General features: G+C 36.5%; 7 protein-coding genes and 1 long non-coding RNA gene across 12 annotated transcripts; 5 read left to right on the top strand and 3 right to left on the bottom strand.

Annotated features, from left to right (window-relative positions):
• Positions 1–5: 5 nt before the first annotated feature.
• On the top strand, positions 6–1,789 carry LOC116182014 (protein TFG-like). Of its 2 annotated transcripts, none has more exons than XM_031502476.1 (5): positions 6–314; positions 614–868; positions 923–1,162; positions 1,340–1,412; positions 1,463–1,789. In XM_031502476.1, exons 1-5 carry the CDS (start codon positions 125–127, stop codon positions 1,668–1,670), a joined length of 966 nt encoding a protein of 321 aa, XP_031358336.1. In that variant the 5' UTR covers positions 6–124; the 3' UTR covers positions 1,671–1,789. The 2 variants fall into 2 exon arrangements, with proteins under 2 accessions (XP_031358336.1, XP_031358335.1); XM_031502475.1 differs by having other exon boundaries at positions 13–314; positions 914–1,162.
• A 131-nt stretch (positions 1,790–1,920) lies between these two features.
• Positions 1,921–3,948, top strand: LOC116182029 (NEDD8-activating enzyme E1 regulatory subunit). Its single transcript, XM_031502497.1, has 6 exons — positions 1,921–2,062; positions 2,113–2,277; positions 2,320–2,502; positions 2,554–3,043; positions 3,093–3,323; positions 3,439–3,948. Exons 1-6 carry the CDS (start codon positions 1,995–1,997, stop codon positions 3,898–3,900), a joined length of 1,599 nt encoding a protein of 532 aa, XP_031358357.1. The 5' UTR covers positions 1,921–1,994; the 3' UTR covers positions 3,901–3,948.
• A 1,143-nt stretch (positions 3,949–5,091) lies between these two features.
• LOC116182023 (serine/threonine-protein phosphatase 6 regulatory ankyrin repeat subunit C-like) lies at positions 5,092–6,790 on the bottom strand. Of its 2 annotated transcripts, none has more exons than XM_031502491.1 (2): positions 6,551–6,790; positions 5,092–6,486 (listed from the first exon to the last, which is right to left on the bottom strand). In XM_031502491.1, the coding sequence occupies exon 2, from the start codon at positions 6,478–6,480 to the stop codon at positions 5,116–5,118; it is 1,365 nt and encodes a 454-aa protein (XP_031358351.1). In that variant the 5' UTR covers positions 6,481–6,486; positions 6,551–6,790; the 3' UTR covers positions 5,092–5,115. The 2 variants fall into 2 exon arrangements, with proteins under 2 accessions (XP_031358351.1, XP_031358352.1); XM_031502492.1 differs by having other exon boundaries at positions 6,567–6,790.
• Positions 6,791–7,050: 260 nt separating this feature from the next.
• On the top strand, positions 7,051–7,820 carry LOC116182024 (histone H2A-like). Its single transcript, XM_031502493.1, has one exon. It carries the CDS (start codon positions 7,264–7,266, stop codon positions 7,678–7,680), a length of 417 nt encoding a protein of 138 aa, XP_031358353.1. The 5' UTR covers positions 7,051–7,263; the 3' UTR covers positions 7,681–7,820.
• Positions 7,821–8,098: 278 nt separating this feature from the next.
• On the bottom strand, positions 8,099–10,954 carry LOC116182039 (signal recognition particle 54 kDa protein). The gene is made up of 8 exons (XM_031502533.1): positions 10,737–10,954; positions 10,507–10,683; positions 10,225–10,454; positions 10,025–10,175; positions 9,069–9,217; positions 8,749–9,010; positions 8,480–8,672; positions 8,099–8,427 (listed from the first exon to the last, which is right to left on the bottom strand). The coding sequence occupies exons 1-8, from the start codon at positions 10,812–10,814 to the stop codon at positions 8,141–8,143; spliced, it is 1,527 nt and encodes a 508-aa protein (XP_031358393.1). The 5' UTR covers positions 10,815–10,954; the 3' UTR covers positions 8,099–8,140.
• Positions 10,955–11,270: 316 nt separating this feature from the next.
• On the top strand, positions 11,271–12,492 carry LOC116182041. The gene is made up of 2 exons (XR_004147401.1): positions 11,271–11,406; positions 12,214–12,492. It is a non-coding gene; the product is annotated as an uncharacterized LOC116182041 (long non-coding RNA).
• LOC116182040 (beta-1,4-galactosyltransferase 6-like) lies at positions 12,055–13,745 on the bottom strand. Of its 2 annotated transcripts, none has more exons than XM_031502535.1 (6): positions 13,401–13,745; positions 13,083–13,346; positions 12,695–13,031; positions 12,523–12,648; positions 12,380–12,469; positions 12,055–12,232 (listed from the first exon to the last, which is right to left on the bottom strand). In XM_031502535.1, the coding sequence occupies exons 1-6, from the start codon at positions 13,414–13,416 to the stop codon at positions 12,109–12,111; spliced, it is 957 nt and encodes a 318-aa protein (XP_031358395.1). In that variant the 5' UTR covers positions 13,417–13,745; the 3' UTR covers positions 12,055–12,108. The 2 variants fall into 2 exon arrangements, with proteins under 2 accessions (XP_031358395.1, XP_031358394.1); XM_031502534.1 differs by having other exon boundaries at positions 13,083–13,355; positions 13,401–13,744.
• Positions 13,746–14,155: 410 nt separating this feature from the next.
• On the top strand, positions 14,156–19,188 carry LOC116182036 (protein transport protein Sec24C). Of its 2 annotated transcripts, XM_031502515.1 has the most exons (9): positions 14,156–14,291; positions 14,392–14,435; positions 14,489–15,657; positions 15,704–15,914; positions 15,962–16,281; positions 17,250–17,456; positions 17,503–18,565; positions 18,617–18,810; positions 18,859–19,188. In XM_031502515.1, exons 3-9 carry the CDS (start codon positions 14,503–14,505, stop codon positions 18,997–18,999), a joined length of 3,291 nt encoding a protein of 1,096 aa, XP_031358375.1. In that variant the 5' UTR covers positions 14,156–14,291; positions 14,392–14,435; positions 14,489–14,502; the 3' UTR covers positions 19,000–19,188. The 2 variants fall into 2 exon arrangements, with proteins under 2 accessions (XP_031358375.1, XP_031358374.1); XM_031502514.1 differs by having other exon boundaries at positions 14,249–14,435.
• Positions 19,189–19,473: the final 285 nt, after the last annotated feature.

The following is a 19,473-nucleotide window of genomic DNA, read 5'->3' as shown; positions in this document are numbered from 1 at the left end:
TGGTTTTGTGTGTGGCTTGACTGTTTGTTTACTGTGATTGCACTTCCCGTACACGTCAAAATCGGTGTGTTGGAAAAAAGTGCACTTTATTAATTTATTTGTACATCCATTCACTGTGAAGAAAATGGATATGAAATCTGAACTAGATTTAAGTGGTAAAGTTATAATTAAAGTTCAATTGGGTGACGATATTCGGAGAATTCCTATTCATAATGATGCCATAACTTATGATGAGTTGGTGTTAATGATGCAAAGAATATTTAATGGAAAACTGAGTTCATCGGATGACATTTCTATCAAATATAAAGATGAAGGTAGCTACCTATACATGGCGAGCCATTGCTTACGTTCGCCAGAGGAAGCGCTTCATGAGTGCTACCTAAAGACGGGAATACTCTAGTAAGGGTTCTGGCGCGAGTTGTTGACTGATAGCAATGTCGAGGTGTAAATATCACTGTACGTCTGACTTACGGTGGTATGTACACCTCGGCAGTACTATCAGACAGCAATTCGCGCGAGAAACCTTGCTAGAGTATTCACGTCTTTAGGTAGCGCTCAAGAAACGCTTCGTCTGGTGACTGTAACCATTGTCTCATATTTATTTATATTTTAGATGGTGATCTTATAACCATTAATGACAGTTCTGATTTATCTTTCGCCATACAATGCAGCAGAGTTTTAAAATTAATTATCTTAAAGCAATCTGCAGTTAATCCTGAAATAACTTCCACAGAAGCAAAACTAAACAGCACCTTAGAGTACTCAGAATTGAATGAAATAAGAGTACAATTACGAACTATTCGAGATCACGTTAATAAACTTTTGGATTCATTGGACGTGCCATTTACAGCTCAAACTAATGAAAAAGGTAGTATTTCCATACACTTATCCTTGACCATTTGTATAATTTTAGGTAGTTCAGATCCAAACTCAAATGATGTTGTTTTGCCAAACAAGGACTGTGGCAATAAAGTGAATTCTAAGGAATTTGATCCACTACAAGACAAGGATGTGCCCAAGGATACTGCAGTGCAGAGTAATCACGAATCTGATAGTCGTCCACGATCTGTTCCGGTTCCATCTACTCCACCAACGATACCTGGCCCTCCTGGGAACGCTCCGACATCTATGCCCGACTATTATGGACGTACTTCAACACAAAGTAAATATTCCTGTTCCAAAAAATTGGCTGTAGCTCATAAGATCAGTTTGTTCCATAAAGTATTTGTGTGAGGCAGACGTGGTGCTTAGTGATTGTTCTTTGAAACCGAAAGTGTTGTATTTTCTTAACTTGTTCAATGTTTTATTTATATTTAAAACTGTTTTTCTTTTTTTATAGATTATCCCCAGATGACGCAATACAGTTCTCTGCCTTATCCCCAACCACCATACACATATTCTACTACCGAAGGGTAAATTTACTAAAGACTATGATTATCATTTCTATAATGTCGGTTTATAGCTACGTTCCTGCTACAGATCAGTCGCAAGTACCTCACAATTCTAGTTCGTACATTAATACATCACAATCTAGCATGCCCTATCATTCTCAACAGCCGCAAGGATATAATCCACCACCGCATGCCAACTACCCAGTACAACCTCAAGGAAATCCCTACTCAAAAAGTTACAATCAACCACCTTCACATGTATACATGCAACCGCGTTAATTTGGAATATATGCATTGCTTATATTATTTGTATTTTAATGTTTTTCATTGTGTAACTGCCGTTAATCCAAACATTTGAGTGTTTAGCAAATATTTTTCAATATACGTACCTATACTAAGTCTGTTTTAATAATCCACAATAATAAAGTGTAACTACCAGAAAAGTAGTTGCAATTGCAAAGGATTTGAAATTTTCCATCAAGGGCATTTTAGTTTTAAACTTAGGGATATTTGCTGTTGTAATGTTTTTTCTACTAAAACCTGGTTTTAACAACTTTTAAACCAAAAATAAGGTTATTTCTCAAATAAAAAAAAAAGTAAATTATGTCTTCACCGTCTCCAAAATCGCCGGAGCAAAGTGAAAAGAGTCGTAAATATGATCGTCAGCTAAGGTTCGTCGTCCGGTCTTTTTGCATTGTCCATTACTTGGTTAGTGTTTCAGACTGTGGGGAGATCACGGGCAAAAGCTACTCGAAGGCTCAAAAATTTGTTTAATTAACGCAACAGCATTGGGAACAGAAATATTAAAAAGCCTGGTGTTGCCTGGAATTGGAGCTTTCACGATTGTCGATGGGGAAAAAGTGACCGAAGAGGATGTCGGATGCAAGTAAGTGCTAGCGATTCAGTCTATTTTTTATGTGGATTTTAGTTTTTTTCTAGATGAGACCCATATTGGTATGTCACGTGCGCAGGCTGCAACTGAATCACTGTTAGAATTAAATCGAGATGTTCGTGGTGATTATATAGACGATTTTCCCGATCATGTTATGTTGCACACTCAAGACTTCTTTAACAACTTCAATGTTATTATTGCTACGGCATTACCGGAGAAGTACATTTTTTAATTGAGTTGTTTATTTAATAATAGTGAGAACATTTCTAGGGTTTTAATGCCCTTATCAAAACAACTATGGTCGGCAAACATTCCTTTTTTGGTATGTCGTAGTGTCGGCTTTTTAGGATATGTAAGGTTACAAATTAAGGAACATACCGTTATTGAAACCCACCCCGATAATGAAACCCCAGACCTGCAATTGGACCGGCCGTGGCCTTCCTTGATGGAACATCTAGAGCAGGTGGATGTATCGAATTTCGGGACAAAGGAAAGAAGCCACGTTCCAGCGTTAACCATTCTCTATCACTACTTGCAACAATTTAAATCTGAAAATGGGGGATTATTACCTAAAACGCATGCAGAGAAGGATAAACTGCGTAACATTATTCGTAACAGTTTACCTAGTGAAAATGATATTTTAGAAGAGAATTATGAACAGGCTGTGAAGTTTGTTAACGTCTGCGTTAATTGTACTTGTGTACCAAATCACATACAGAAAATTCTTGATGATGAATTGTGTATTAATTTAACCTTTGAGGTGAGTTTCATTAAATTTTCCAGGGGGTAATTTCGAACATTTATTTTAGAGTTCTCCTTTTTGGGTAATGTGTGCCGCATTAAGGGAAATGGTTCAGAGTGAAGGTGCATTACCCATCCGTGGAAGCCTTCCAGATATGGCCGCAGATACGGCCAGTTTCATATCTTTACAACAATTATATATGCGTCAGGCGCATTCGCAAATGGAATCCCTTTATAGAAGAGCCGTGCAAATCAGCCGTTCATTGGGGCAGTCAACTGATGCCATTACTGAAGCTGAGGTAATTTTGGTTAGCCTTTTTGCTTCTGGTTCAGTCAGGCTGGAATATGGAAATAAATATCCGTTTCCTAGCTCGCTTGAAATAGGCTATAATGGTATTAAGGTGAATATTTTAGGCGAAGCTGTTTTGTAAACACGCTTCGGAACTGCATGTTTTTCGTGGCAAGTGCATTGCGGACGAATATCAAAGCAATTCTCCAAGTGCTTCTTTACACCTTGAAGATCCCGAAAGTTTAATGTTTTATTACGTAATACTACGAGGTTTAGAAAGTTTTATTGACGAATATAATGCGTATCCTGGCCAATATGATGATCATGTCGAACCAGATGTCCTGAAACTAAAAACTTTGATTGGAAAATTGTTAACCGAATGGGGTTGTCCAACTGTAGCTATTAGTGATGATCGTGTTCATGAAGTTTGTAGGTACGGCGGTGCAGAGTTACATTCTGTATCTGCCGTGTTAGCCGGTTGTACAGCACATGAAACTATTAAACTTATCACTCACCAGTTTAAACCCATTAATAACACTTTTATTTATGATGCGATTACTTCCACGTCGGCGACATTTGTTTTATAAGTGCTTTCAGTTTATAATATTGTCTTCAATAAAAGTAATGCGAGTAAATTAAATTCTTTATTGTACCATCACCAATACCACTATCTCGTCACCTTTATAAAATGTTTATTAAGTAAAACGACGAGGTTTAGAAACATTATTATTTTTAATATTAATCCGTAAAGTTAAAGCATAAGAAATATGTATTTATTTGTGAACTTCTCCACAATAATTGGACGTGTTTATCTGTTGTGGGGTATGAAAATCAATAAAAAAAACTATAAACAATTGAAGAACCTGTTCGATTTAGTCCATGCTCACTTATTTATTTATTTATATCAAAGTTGGCATAGATTTAAAAAGCATCTCATTTAATAGTATATTAAGTATGGAGAACGGTAAGGGATTTTTACCGTTCGAAGACAATTGTTTGGAGGAGGAGCGAAGCGACGACTCCAATTATTGTCTGAGAACGGTAACCCTTAACGTTCGACGTGCTTATAACATTTTTTGCGCGATCGAAATTAAAATTATGCAACCAATATAAATATGCACTAAGAAATTAACGAGCAGAATAAATCGAAATGATCGAAGTGGTATGGTGTACATCACTAGGTAACCAGTTTATTTGTCAAAATTGAAATTAATAATTTCATAAAAATGTGCATGTGTCTGATGTAGTTTACTAGCTTTGCACTTCCTTTATGACTTTATGAGCGTCTTGCTATAGGAAACAACAGCACAAATTGTACGTTTAATGTACCTAACAATAATTAAAGATTAAATGTAATGTAAGACTGTTGATTTTTAAAAAGGCGTCGGTAAGTGTTTTTGCTGTTCTGTTTTTAGATCGGTAAGTAATTTTGGCGTCGTCGTAATCATAGCAACTGGTAAATTCTACGTACTGTCATGGAAACACCCATGGTAAATAGTCAGAAATGACCAATCGCGCAAAAAATAAGTAACTTCCAACATAATCAGATTAGTGTAAAACTGAAAATGTTTTATCAATTGCTTCACATTAGTTTCCCGGATAATATACTCGTCATTGGACATCCTGTACCTACCTATATGAATGAACCCTACAATGCCTTTTCGAAGAATGAAAAAATTGTTAAGAGGGTAGCGGCGCTGGTGGGGGAAGATGTGGCAAGGATTTCTTTACTTGAGAGAGAAGTGGTAAAATAGATCGTTTATAACCAAAAGTTAATTTATAATTTTTTTATTGACACACATCTAATACAGATTATAAATAGGTCGCTTAAATAAAAGAACATCTTTTAAAGCAGTAGGCAGCATCAAACTTTTAATTTTATTGTGAAATTTGTACGGTACACCGTTTGCATCACGCAATAAGTTTCTAATATTACTTCGACATAATTCCTGCAAAGATGGAAAGTCAAGAGCCTTTGCTATCGTGAATTCAAATTTGTTTAAACCAAGTTTTAAAATTAATTCGTGCAACACACTCTTCATTTCATCATTTAATGTAAAATATGTTAAAGCGTTTAATATAACATTATGGTCTACTGTTTCGTCACGATGTATCAGTTGGAGTTCATTAACAAACCCTTCGAGAGTTAACCTCGCAGTATTTGATGCGACTGGTTCTTTTCCAAGAATGTGAAGCATAAGTAAAACGTTACATGTTAATTGTACATCGTGGAATGTAAATGTACTGCCACAATGGATCGCAATTTCCAATTCATCACCAAAGCCAAAACAGTTATAGATTGCCATTAAATCTTCAAATTCTAACGTCATCCCCAAAGTTAAGCACAAACTAAAAATTATTATTCTATCCTCAAACGGTATAGCACGTTTCTTAAAAGCTGCATATAAACAACGGCACAATTGCGAATAATCAATGTCTTCCATCAAATCGATAGCATTTCGCGATGAAAGAATAATATGCAAGCATTCTAACCACTCCATTGTCGAAAAACAGCAAAATTTTACGTAAGTTAGCAAAAATGGGGAACGTAAGTACAGTAAGTGGCGATAATTTCTACTCCACATTAACTTAAACACATTGCTATCGGTATACATTAAAGAAAACACAAATGGATTGAAATCACAATCGGCAAAACTATCTAAAGCGGCACCTGCTTCTATCAAAGTTACTGCAATGGGGCTTTTCTTTTCTGTAGCTAGCAATAAGGCATCAGATCCATCTTTGTCGACCTCGGAAAAATGTACGTAAAAGTCCATTAAAGTAGAAGCCATCGTTTCATCGCCTATAGTAATAGCGTACATTAACGGAGTCATTGAATCGCGATTCACCACATTTACATCGGCACCGTAACATAGTAACATGCACACAAGTTCGTGATTTTTAAATTTGACGGCATGATGTAGAGGCGTTCCTTCGAAAATTTTATCTTGCGCGTCAATATTCGCACCTCTAATAATCAATTGCTCCGCAAGACAGGTCAGAGAGCGTGCTATAGCAAAATGCAAAGGTGTCATGCCGAAAGTATCCGTCGTGTTAATGTCACAACCCGACTGTATTAACAGTACAACTTCTTCGGTAACGGTTTCATTGGTATATTCTGTGCGCATTATAAGATCGTGGATCGGGCAGTGGTTCGTTAATTCCATGTTGTCCTGTAAATAAAAATATATGGAAAAGGTTACTATTGTACAAAATAATGCAATATCAAGTAAACACCTTTGGAACAATTTACCAATTGCTGAGGAATACGTTCAATCAATAAATAGCTGGTTCAGCAATTTTCTCTTCACAAAATCGGCAAATATTTTGAAGAGTGGCAGGAACAGGAACCAGGATCTCACAAAACACAAAATTGTTTTTTTGTGAACGGGGCTCCCTCTTGTAATGATTTTTTACTTTTTTTAGTCTAAAATCGTCACACCGTACCGTACTATTTACTACGCATGCGTAAAGAAACATCATTTGACCTACGAATTATTTTGATTTTCCTCCCTTCGCTGACTACGGTGATGTTTTTGAATGAATTTGCTTTTCAAAAAAATTTGAGAAGGCAATCTAAAAAAAGCCAATAACGTAATATCTAACTCCACTGAATTGGGTACGCATTTTTTTGTCAAAAAAGAAATACAACGAAACAAGGTGTTTTACAGGTACTTTAAAACTCTGCCCATTAAAAACTCACTCGGTCGCTCGTAATAACAATAACAAATTGTAGAAGATGAGTGGCTTTAGCACAAATTATAAGAAATGATTAGTAGGATAAATGAAATGTATGCGATGCGTACGTTATTGTAGTGCCAACATTTTTTTCCCGCTATTTCACATCTACTCTGGCATGGATTAGTTGACATGTTGAATAGAGGTTGATAAGGTAGAAGAGAAATCGTTATTAAAGTTCCGTTAAATTTCGATTGTAAAATATTTTAATCATGTCCGGTAGAGGAAAGGGTGGAAAAGTAAAGGGCAAAGCGAAGTCGCGATCAAACCGTGCCGGTTTACAATTTCCTGTGGGAAGAATTCATCGTTTACTCCGCAAAGGAAATTATGCAGAACGTGTTGGTGCGGGGGCTCCCGTATATTTAGCGGCGGTCATGGAATACTTGGCGGCGGAAGTTCTCGAATTGGCGGGTAATGCGGCTAGGGACAATAAGAAGACGAGGATCATTCCTCGACATCTGCAGTTGGCCATCCGTAACGACGAGGAGTTAAATAAGCTACTCGCGGGAGTAACAATCGCTCAAGGTGGAGTGTTGCCCAACATACAGGCCGTATTACTACCGAAGAAAACTGGTACGGGATCTGGAAGCACTTCTAAAGGAACGAAAAGTCAATCGCAAGAGTATTAATGGTACATGAAAACGTTCGCATGTTGTAACTTTTTGTATTTTTAATTCATAAATAAAACTACTGTAAATTTTGTTGACTGGATGATATGTATAGACCTGCATCTCTGTATTTAAAATCAAATAAAATTCTCCAGGATGTTCTTTAAACTTTGAACAGGGTCCTCATACGATCAGGCAGAAGTAATATTATTCATTTCAAATTTGCTTGGCATGTAATGCAGACATTGGTGTTGTAGTCGGCTGATCTGGTCATTGCACGTTACTATAAACACAAGATACTTAATTCTCAACTTGTCCTATTTTAATATTTGACAATAAACTGTACGTAACAGTGATGAACACCAACTATAAAGTAATATTATTGAGACACAGTGCAATACAATAGCGATAGGAAGTGGGTAATTACATTACTCAAAACAATATGGAAAAATGTTTATTTTCATAATATATTACAATCAATCTATTTCCCACCAAAACTATTCATAAGGTTTCCCAATCCTCCCATGCCACCGGCCGCTCCTGCTTGTAGTTGTCTCATCATATTTTGTAATCCGGCCATACCGCCCATTTGATGTAAAATCCTTGGGTCCATCATCTTTGCCATCTGTTGATTAAGCTTTGCCAACTGTGCTGGATTAACATTTTTTGCCATATCGCCGCCTTTAAACAAACCCTTAATTCCTCCCATTTTTTTAACAACAGCAGCAAATTTGGTGTACTGCGTTATTAATTCCTTAACTTCTTTTTCTACAATGATCGTATTGCACAAAAACGAAAACAATAGAACTATAGATAATACCAGTGACTCCAGATCCTTGTGCAACCCTTGTTATACGTGATTGCTGCTTGGAAAAAATTTTAGCTCCGTCTCGATTATCTAATTCTCCCTCATTCATGCTATCCATTATTGTCATAAGACGTTTAAGTCTGGCCATCGACTCCTGTTCACTGCCTTTCGACATAAAATCTTGACTAAACCCGGGAATCATTCCCTAAAGATACAATAACTTTACTAATTCATTTGCGTGCGAGGTTAATTGAGTAACACAAAAAGGAATAAATTCTAACCATAATCTGCGAAAAAGGTCCCATTTTCATAATATTTTGAAACTGCTCATACATATCACGTAGAGTAAATTGCCCATGCTTAATCTTCTCTAACAATTCCTCATTATCTTCTAATTTCAATTCATTCACTTTATCAATTAAACCTTCTATGTCACCCATTCCTAACAATTTGCTAATAAACGGTTTCGTTTTAAATGGTTCCAAATCGTCTATATGCTCTCCCGTACCTATATATATAACGGGACTATTTGTAGCCGCCACTCTAAAAATAAAATATTTAACAATTATAGTCAATATTTTACAGACAATTGTGTACTCACGCACTAAGTGCACCACCACCCTTGGCATGTCCATCTAACTTTGTAATGATAACTGAACCAACATCGACTTTATCTTTAAACGCTTTTGCCTGAGCTTCACAAGCTTGACCAATCGTAGCATCCATAACAAAAATGATATTATCCGGTTTCTGAAAATATAAAGTAGTATTTTTGGTTATTTAATTCAAAATGGTTTTTAAACAGTTCAACAATATCCAGTGCACCTCCACTAAGGAGTTTAAAATTTTACTGATACGATTTGGTATAATAACTAACAAATAATTTTGAATTATTTCTAAAGCTTCTTTTTTATTTAAGAAATATTACCTATATGCTGCTCTTATCTTTGTGTTTATTGTATACGATTTCACATGCGATTGTAATGTATAAACTATACAAATCCTTAACTTAGTGGTTTTAGGTCACTATTTATACATTTAGTTGATGTTGCTTTTACCTTGGGAACAAACCATAGGAAAAGTCAACTTAATAGTACATTATATACTAAGGTAGAGAAGTCTAGTATTATTGCTCGAGCACCTAAATTATATCCCAAGACACAAACGCATGAACAGATTACAGTGTTAAGGAATTTATTCGGAGAGTAAAGTAACTGAGAGGTGGAAAAACCGGACCGAAGAAAATTAATAGTTTGACAGAATTTTTTGTTTATTAATTTTTTTCACTACTAGCATCTGATGACATGATTATTAACCTTTTTCCCACTTGTAAAGTAGGCTTTGTCAGCAGTTGTTCAAAGTGGTTAATAATGTTGTCATCATTAACTGCCTAGCCTAGTAGTCAATAGTGAGAACTGTCACCCTATCACTTTTAGAAATCACAACCCGAAATTTCTCTCAATAATCAACCGCTCAAACCAAAAAATTAAATATGCCTAATATAAATAACATTATGTTGGTCACCAGAACTCTATATGCTCATTTTATCACACTTACAACAGCATTTGAAACAGCTAACATTTCTTCAAAAAGCGACTCTTCCTGCTTATGTCTTCCGCTAGTATCCACAATTATAATTTCGAATCCTTCTTTTTTAAACATATCCACGCCATCTTGAGCAATGATAACTGGATCCACTTCCGTATAGCTAGAAAACCAATTACAAATAAAGAAACAGGAAGTTTTACATTTAATACCTTCCGTAGAAAGGTATTCGGGCCTTTGTACAATTCTGTTTGACCTGATCATACGCGCCGGCACGAAACGTATCTGCACATACCAAGCAAGATTTCCAATTCTTTTTCTGATAATGATATGCCAATTTTGTACATGTGGTAGTTTTCCCCGAGCCTTGCAAGCCAACAAACATAATAATATTAGGTTTGCCTTTATGAGGTTGATAAGGCTTAACACCGGGATCGACCAGCTAAAAATTAACACTAACTATATCCAAGGTCTGATGTAATTTAACTACTTACTTTAACCAGCTCTTTAAACACAGCGCTTTGTATCATACGTCTCTTATTAAGACCACCGGCCATCTCATCAAAGTCAATAACCGCCCGAACATTTTCACGCAACGTTTTTACCAATTTTATATTTACATCTGCTTCCAATAGGGCTGCACAAATTTCCTTGAGCATTCCATTTAAAACCTGAAATTGTGCTTCAGTAACTTATCACATACTCCACATCTGGTCCCTTTTACCTCCTCATTTATAATTGTTGCCTTACTTAACGATTGCAGGGCAGTCGTGATTTTACGACCCAAATCTGCTAACACCATTTTTGTGCTTTAACTTTTTCGTGTATTTACAAATGTGTTGTCATAATAAACGAAGGGAGCACTTTCTACAACCTACAAATTACTGCGTGTTCTTCTCTTGCTCACTCGTTGACGTCCGGGACGTTCCTTTCGTTGGTGTGAATGGGGAATTTGTTTACGTTTAACTTCCTAGTGATTTTTGAGTTACATTTTTGTTACCAACTTTAAGATTTTATAGGGACTTTTATATCATACATGTGACCCAAAAAGTCCTTTCAAACTGCTATGCGCATGCGAAAGAAACGTCAAAACTCAAAGTTGCAAATTGTTGCTAAGTAAAATGTAGGTTAGGTAATTGTGAAAAATGCAATAAATTGTTTTTTTCTCAATTGTCACGACCATCTTGGATTTTAAAAAGTAAAAATTGGGTTAAAATTCTTTTCACATCAAGCAGGCCTGGATCCCAAAACACCAGAACCACTATACTACCGACCTACACAGGAAGAAATCTACAGCCGCTTTCACCTCTTCGTCACTTGAGAATTGCATTACCCCAAGTGTTGTTTCAGGTTGGGGACAAATAGTAGTCACTGGGGCCCAATCTAGGCCGGTGGTAAGTGATTTCCGACTCAAATTTGGCGCCGAGATAGGCTATGTGAGGGCGGGCGTTGTCCACGGTGCAAATACCGAACCCCCCTTGTCAGTCGGCCCTTCCTTTTGCTCTGTATAGCTCGGTATAGCCGTGTTAGTATCTTGCGTCGATTATTGTACTTTTTTTCAGATATAAACCGTTGTCCTTGTGCAATTTGAATTGCTGTACTTCCCGTGCAAATATTTCTAGTGGCATTTTCTCCTTTAACGAAATGCATAAAAGCGGTATGTTAAATCACACCAAACACTAACTCCATTAACCTATGTTTATCAAGACCTTTTGACTTCTTTTCATGGTACTATACGCGTGATATCCGATCATTTTTTTTAAACACCCTGTATACCTCTGGCAGTTATGTGTATCTTTAAACGGACACATCAAAGCATTAGAAAATGTAGGCAACTTAAACCTCATCTTTTAACAAATGCAGTGCAGAATTCTTTGAAAGTGCTAGGTATACCTAATAGGAGGTAAGGACTAACGGTTTATGAAATTTCCAAATTTTAAATGAAATTTGTCGATAAATGCTACAGCAGTTACCTAAAATGATGTAGTCCATAGGGGAATTGTATGTAGTTAGGTCAAGTACTTGACACCATCGACCATATGGTCAAATTAAAAATTAAATTTTATATATAACTGCAGAAACATCACATCAAACACTTAAAATACTAGGATATGGGTATATAATGATTTCAAATGAACTTCGTGGTTATTTCCAATAGTATTTAGGCCATCAGTTTCTTGTCTATCAGTTGAATATTTCAGGTTCTCGAGTCTAGTGGCACTGCGGACAATAGAAAACGCTTTTATTGAAGTGCGTTGAACTAAGCGCTCTTGACAAACTTTGCGAAATATTAGCAGCAGAACGTGGAAGTGTTTTTTTTAGGTAAGATCAAATACAAGTTTCACAAAGTGCAAACGAAACATTTACCTGGCCATTTCCTTTTTATGTAGTATCATTGTGTAAACACTAACTTCAGGAGATAATCTATCAGGTGTTAAATCATATTTCTGTAATCTTCTGCAAATAGACTCTTAAAATGATTCCTTCTGGAATAAGCCAGACTGTTATACTTAAACAAATCGTCATCTTCCCCTCCCCATCCATAAAAAAAATTAGACATTCCATTAATTTTTCTAAATTGTGAAGATTGTATACTAAGCACTCCACCGCACAATTCCAAGTATGGTAGATTATACCTAAAAATGATTTCAAGAAATTTCACACACCAACATGTATACCTACCTAAATGTGTCAATACTACTAGACATATGTCTCGGTTTGTTGGAACAAGCGTAAATATTTTGAAGATTTAGTGGTAGTAAGTCAACGTCATGTAATATTAAACACGAATAATTCATTTTCATTGCTACTAATGCACCCACATTCATCATTTTTGCACGATTAAATGGCAGTCTGTCACTTTGTTCCACGATGAATAAACGATAATGAACCTTCTGCTCTTGCAGAAAGTAATGCATATAGTTCACAAACATTTGCAATTGAGCTGTCCGGTTTCTATAAGGAACAATAATCGCTACACTAAACATTGGATTACAGTTATCGTTAGCATACTCTCCACCTTAAAATACACAATCCATGAATAGTTGCATAAAGAAAGGACATTACCAACCATGTGCTGGAGATATAAAATGTTTCGAGACGTAAATATTTTGCAGAACTGCTTCTCTTTTACTTTCAATTAACCGTTTGTAAAAATCTGCAGAACATTTGCTCACATTTTTGTTGATCTCAAATGAATTGAAAAAAAGTTCCTTATAAGTGTCCACAATTGCAATAAACGTGTAATATTTGGAATGCCTATCGGGATGAAAAATCAGAACTATCAGCATCAGCATACATGTCAGACAAATTGCTATTTTTTTCATGGCATGATCTGAAAATACTGATTTCTAAAATAAACCATAAAAGGCAATGGTTGTCTTTATACAATTACGTAAAACCATAGTCTGTAGGTATCTAAACTAACGTCTCGTAAAATTTTCCTGCTTATATCAGCACAGAACAATATTTTTTTTATGGTCATCACGTTAATTGTTTATGATTTAACAGCTGAAATACAAATATGGAACCATTATGGAACAGCCAATCACAGACAGACTATTAATGTGGTGGCGCACGACAGGAGTGTACGGTGAGTTGCCTATCTACCCGGGTTCTGCTGTAGAAAAAAAGGAGTGGATATTCGCACTACAGTTACCAGTTACGGATCTCCACCTAAAAAAAAGAGGTCCATGACTACGGTGTAGTGTCGCTGCATTCTCAGCAAGGTAACAAATTATATTCGCACTGCAAAAACTGCAACACTGCAAAAAAACACCTAAAGTACTAATGTTAAAATACATGTTATTTGCATTTAACGCCTTCAAATTAGTTCTTAACTTTTGTCATACCTCCTAATAACGCGACAGAATATTGGCTGCTAGTATTGTTTATTAAATTAATAAACAAAGCTACTGGTAGCAAGCTTTTCAACAGTCTGAAGTTATATGGAAGCAATGAACTGAACTTCTTACTACACAAACATCTGTACTGCAACGATATCATGGGAAATGACCAAAACAAGATCTAATTCACGGATTTTTCGAATTAGTCTTTTACTTATTAATAATAAAAGAAGTAAATCACAACTACACTTAATTTCCAACTAAACTGCAAACATCTCATGCATATGGCTGGCAGTTCAATGTTGCTCTCGTAGTAGTAATGGTTTATGGAAGAACTGGCAACGTTGACAACGCTGTATGTCATTGACGTGGAGGTGTTTTGTGGTTGGTTTTTGAATTGAGCACGCGCAGTATGACCTTACGTGGCATTAATGGTAGGTGTTGCATATTTGTGATGCCTTTTCTTCTTTAATTATTGATATACAAATAAATTATTACTTGTATATAGTTTCTAGTTTAAAGGATATTTTTTAGATTATATTCATCGCGTGTGACACTTACTGGAGTGCGATAAAAAGGTTTTAAACGCATGACAATACAAACAGATTTACTGATGATTACTCTTTTTTAGATTGTATATAAACAATGCATCCACAATTCCTTCCTCAACAACAGTTTAATCTCCCACAACCTCCACAAAGGATGCCACCATCTCCTACACCTCCGGGTGCTACAAATCTCTCACAAGGGCAGATGAAATCAAATATTCTTCCAAACAATTTTGGACCATCTCCATTAGAAAGTGGTCCACAAAATGTAACACACGCAGGTGGCTTTATGCCACAGTCTCAAGATATATTACCTCAAATGCCGCAAGTAAATCAAAGATCAACGTCATCTATTAATCAAAATGGTCCAGAGGTAAATCAGTACGGATTGCATTCAGCTATAAATGGTCCCACAAGTTTCAAAACAAACCAACCGTTGATGTCTGTACCCGGAAATTTGACAAATAATCGACAACCTCCGCTACCGGGCCAACTACCTGTTAGTAATTCATCATTGCCTGGTCAGACAGTTCATGGTAGTTCTTTGGTATCAAATCCTGTATCACCAATGCCTATCATGCCACCTATGGTCAATCAACAACCACCTATGGCTAGTCGCCCACCAATTTCATCTTCGCAAATGCAACCCCCAATACCAAATCAATTTCCAGTTATGGGGCAGAATCCTATGCCTCATTCAAAGCTACCACCTCAAGCACCTTTAACCCGACCAACTCTGCCTGGACATCCCCCAATGCCTAATCAACCTTATATGCCACAAGGTCCTCCGATACCGGGTCAACAACCCCCAATTTACAATCAATTGACTAATCAAATGCAAGATCTCCACGTGGGACAAAGACAGTATCCCGGTGGTCCTATGAAGTCTGCGGTTCTGAATGGTGAAGTTGGACCGCATATGCCGCCACCTTTAAATCATCCACCTTATGTAAATGGTCAAGGTAAATCTCCAGGTTATCCTTCCGTACCAGGTCAACCACCAATGATGGGCGGTTATCCTCAGCCCTCGTACCAACAGCCGGCACAACCTCAACCGAGATTAGATCCAGATCAGATGCCTAGTCCCATACAAGTTACTCAAGATGATCAGATAACACGTTCTGGAATATTTTGTACCAATCAAAAAGGTTTAGTTCCGCCTTTGGTTACAACAAAATTTATTGTACAAGATCAAGGAAATGCCAGTCCTCGCTTTATACGTTCGACAATGTATAATGTTCCCGTTACACAGGTATGCCATAGGTTTGCTATGTAAATTGCCACATGTGTTCTTTCAGGATCTTATGAAACAAACATCGGTACCATTCGGCCTTGTGATTAGTCCAATGGCACGCACATTAGATCAAGAGTATCCTCCGCCTATTGTAAATTTTGGGGAATTGGGGCCAGTACGTTGCATTAGATGTAAAGCTTATATGTGTCCCTTTATGCAATTTATTGATTCGGGCCGCCGTTTCCAATGTTTATTCTGCAAAGCCGCAACCGATGGTAATGCGACATTTATTATGCATTAATGATTCATATTCGTATTATAGTGCCGGCGGAGTACTTTCAGCATCTTGACCACACAGGCCAACGTATGGATCGTTACGAAAGGCCCGAATTGGTTTTGGGAACTTACGAGTTTGTTGCTACTAAAGATTACTGTCGAAATAATAATTTTCCAAAACCGCCTGCTATTGTGTTTTTAATTGACGTTTCTTACAATAACGTTAAGAGCGGTTTGGTTAACTTATTGTGTTCACAAATGAAAGAGATCATTAGGAACTTACCTGTGGATCAGGGAATGGAGAAGAGTAACATGAAAGTTGGATTCATCACGTACAACAGCACAGTGCATTTCTACAACATAAAGGTAAGGTAAAGATTTAGGTTAAAGTGTCTTGTGTTACTCATTTAATAATATTTATTTATATTCAATCGGTTACAGAGAAACCCCTGCTTCCCTTGTAGGTTGAACAATCTCATAACTAATGTTTATAGGCACTTACATGCGTAATTACGTTATTACCCCTTATGTTCTATCGATACTCAGAGCTGTACTTGTGGAAGATGAACTATGCGTATCTGAGAGTCATTGCATGAAACCGATTTCGTCAGATTATATACAGTAAAGTGCCTCGGAGTAAATTTTAAGGTTGAAATTACTTTGGACCAAAAAAACCTACTGTTAAAGTATTCCACTTTCGTCTCGACAAAGGATGAAGAAATATGATTTTCCTCTCTTGAAGGTCTTATTCTGTGCTCTCTAGTGAGGAAAGTAAAAAACAATTGCTGCGTTAATCTCAATAATGACATTTAAAATTGAAACATACCCCGTATCTAGATTGCTATGTGTCAAACTTCATTATTGAATACGATCATTTTGCAATTTTGATTGTAGTTTCAGAAAAAATTATGTGTAAAACTTGAGAAGAAAGTATTTTTCAACTCTACTTTCTTCTTTAGTTGAACAAATAACTATTTCTTCACCCTTTGTAGAGACGAAAGTAAGTGGTTGTGTCTAAAGTAGTTTCAGAAAAAATTAATTATACAACCAGTAGTAAGTCCGTTTTGGATTATTCATTTATACCATTAGATTAGATACTATGTCTTTAAGGCAACTTCTATTTTGACGCAGTGACGTTAAATTGTCTCTCTCATAAATTTCAAAATAAATTTCTTGTTCTTATATTAATTACCATTTTATCAGCTATTGGCGAAATTACAAAAAAACTAGTAAAAAAAACTATTTAACTCTGCAAATTTTGTGTGACACATCTAGTGCACCAAAGACACAAGTCGCATTTGCAACTTGTTAATAAATAGCCATTTTTATTACAGAGCAATTTGGCGGCGCCCCAAATGATGGTCGTGGGCGATGTTCAAGACATGTTCATGCCTCTCTTGGAAGGTTTCTTATGTACCCCCGAAGAATCGGAAACCGTTATTGAAGCTCTTATGCAGCAGATTCCGCAAATGTTCAATGACACGCGTGAAACCGAAACTGTTCTGCTTCCCGCGATACTCGCCGGTCTTGAAGCGCTAAAGGTAAGAAAACGAAATTTAAAAGTAAAACTAATACGCAGTTGCGCAGGCGTCGGAATGCTCCGGAAAACTTTTGGTCTTTCACTCTACGTTACCGATCGCGGAAGCTCCCGGTAAGTTGAAAAATAGAGACGATCGCAAATTACTAGGAACCGAAAAGGAAAAAACTGTGCTTCAACCGCAAACCCAGGCTTACGTGCAATTAGGTCAGGAGTGCGTAGCGGCGGGTTGTTCCGTCGATTTATTCCTGTTTAACAATGCCTACATCGATATTGCCACTATTGGGCAAGTGTCGCGTTTGACGGGCGGTGAAGTATTTAAATACACATACTTCCAAGCGGATTTAGATGGAGACCGTCTTATAAGTGATATTATAACGAATATAAGTAAACCGATCGCTTTCGATGCCATAATGCGCGTACGGACCTCAACTGGAATTCGCCCTACAGACTTTTACGGCCATTTGTACATGTCGAACACGACCGACATGGAACTCGCTTCTATAGATTGCGATAAGGCGATTGCGTTAGAAATTAAACACGACGATAAGCTTACGGAAGAGGACGGAGTATATATTCAAGTAGCATTGTTGTACACATCTTGTTCGGGACAAAGAAGATTGCGTATAATCAACTTATCGCTCAAAACGTGTGTACAAATGGCAGATTTGTATCGCAGCTGTGACCTTGACACACTAATAAACTTCTTTTCCAAACAATCCGTTTACAAACTGATGGAACATAATCCGAAAGCTGTTAAGGATAATCTCATTAATCGGGCCGCCCAAATTTTGGCCAACTACAGGAAGAATTGTGCCAGTCCAAGCAGTGCCGGGCAATTAATTTTGCCTGAATGTATGAAATTGCTTCCTCTGTACGTCAATTGTTTAATTAAAAGCGACGCTATTTCGGGTGGATCTGACATGACCGTGGATGACAGATCGTTTGTAATGCAAGCTGTAACGACGATGAATATTCCTAACTCTGTGTTTTATTTCTATCCTCGTCTTGTACCGCTACACGAGTTACATCCTTCCGATGGTCCACAAGAAATTCCAGCGCGTATTAGATGTACAATGGAAAAAATGATCGATCAAGGAGTATATTTATTGGGTAATATCTTATAATTACAAACAAACAAAAAATGATTATTAATTTATGTAGAAAATGGCATTCACATGATGATGTGGATAGGTCTCGGTGTTAATTCCGATTTTTGTCAGCAAGTATTTGGTGTTCCATCCTGTGTTCAAATTGATGTGGACAAAGTCAGTCTCCCAATTTTGGATAATCCATTATCACGTGCAGTGCATTCACTTTTACTACAAATTAGAGAGGAAAGAAGCCGACACATGAGGGTATGTTTCTTTAATTAAACACCAAAATATGCACAAACTTTTTTTTAGTTAACTTTAGTACGTCAACGAGAAAAGTTGGAACCAATTTTCAAACATTTCTTAGTGGAAGACAAAGGATTGGACAACTCTTCTAGCTATGTTGATTTCCTTTGTCATATGCACAAAGAAATTAGATCAATACTTAGTTAGCAAAGTAGTGTATAATAATTAAAACTGTTGTGGTAATAATGTATAATATTAATCACACTAAATTCGATACATAATTTTATTAAAGGTATAACTGTTAAATTTTTACAAATGTATATTTCATTTAGGTACAGTTTTTTTATTATTTAAGGATGCTTATAAACTAATCAATTATATTTTAAGAAATTATCATTTGTATGTTTTTTTTTAAATTTTTATGGATACCTTGTCAAACCTACACAATTTATAAATTACTGAAATAAATTTAATTATTCGGATTTATTTGGGACAATTTGAGTATTAATCAAGTTGGGGCCGGTGTCCGATAATAATCTGGAAACATTACCTACGTTTGGAAGTACCTACTTCAACAGGAACAGGAACTTCCAGGTTGAATTTCCACTGCTCTCCATAAACGGTAAACGTTGCTATAATCTGGCTCTGCAATAGGAAGTAAAATGTACAAGGCGCTTCAGA

The sequence above is a fragment of the Photinus pyralis genome, unplaced genomic scaffold, assembly GCF_008802855.1.
Source record: "Photinus pyralis isolate 1611_PpyrPB1 unplaced genomic scaffold, Ppyr1.3 Ppyr1.4_unclustered_Scaffold3303, whole genome shotgun sequence".
In the NCBI taxonomy this organism is placed as follows: domain Eukaryota; kingdom Metazoa; phylum Arthropoda; class Insecta; order Coleoptera; family Lampyridae; genus Photinus; species Photinus pyralis.
The sequence above is the reverse complement of the archived record's forward strand: the minus strand, read 5'-3'. Positions and strand labels throughout refer to the sequence as shown.

Coding starts and splice junctions, on each gene's coding strand:
- LOC116182029 (XM_031502497.1), top strand. CDS start 1,995: ATGTCTTCACCGTCTCCAAAATCGCCGGAGCAAAGTGAAAAGAGTCGT. Junction 2,278..2,319: donor GAAGAGGATGTCGGATGCAA/GTAAGTGCTAGC, acceptor TGTGGATTTTAG/TTTTTTTCTAGATGAGACCC. Junction 3,324..3,438: donor ATGCCATTACTGAAGCTGAG/GTAATTTTGGTT, acceptor TGAATATTTTAG/GCGAAGCTGTTTTGTAAACA.
- LOC116182024 (XM_031502493.1), top strand. CDS start 7,264: ATGTCCGGTAGAGGAAAGGGTGGAAAAGTAAAGGGCAAAGCGAAGTCG.
- LOC116182023 (XM_031502491.1), bottom strand. CDS start 6,480: ATGGAATTAACGAACCACTGCCCGATCCACGATCTTATAATGCGCACA.
- LOC116182014 (XM_031502475.1), top strand. CDS start 125: ATGGATATGAAATCTGAACTAGATTTAAGTGGTAAAGTTATAATTAAA. Junction 315..613: donor TATCAAATATAAAGATGAAG/GTAGCTACCTAT, acceptor TTTATATTTTAG/ATGGTGATCTTATAACCATT. Junction 1,163..1,339: donor TGGACGTACTTCAACACAAA/GTAAATATTCCT, acceptor CTTTTTTTATAG/ATTATCCCCAGATGACGCAA.
- LOC116182036 (XM_031502515.1), top strand. CDS start 14,503: ATGCATCCACAATTCCTTCCTCAACAACAGTTTAATCTCCCACAACCT. Junction 15,915..15,961: donor CTGCAAAGCCGCAACCGATG/GTAATGCGACAT, acceptor TTCGTATTATAG/TGCCGGCGGAGTACTTTCAG. Junction 16,282..17,249: donor TGCATTTCTACAACATAAAG/GTAAGGTAAAGA, acceptor TTTTTATTACAG/AGCAATTTGGCGGCGCCCCA.
- LOC116182039 (XM_031502533.1), bottom strand. CDS start 10,814: ATGGTGTTAGCAGATTTGGGTCGTAAAATCACGACTGCCCTGCAATCG. Junction 9,218..10,024: donor TAGCTGTTTCAAATGCTGTT/GTAAGTGTGATA, acceptor TTATATTTTCAG/AAACCGGATAATATCATTTT. Junction 8,428..8,479: donor ACAAGGATCTGGAGTCACTG/GTATTATCTATA, acceptor CGATCATTGTAG/AAAAAGAAGTTAAGGAATTA.
- LOC116182040 (XM_031502534.1), bottom strand. Junction 12,649..12,694: donor AGTAGTATTGACACATTTAG/GTAGGTATACAT, acceptor AATCATTTTTAG/GTATAATCTACCATACTTGG. Junction 12,233..12,379: donor CATAAAAAGGAAATGGCCAG/GTAAATGTTTCG, acceptor TATTGTCCGCAG/TGCCACTAGACTCGAGAACC.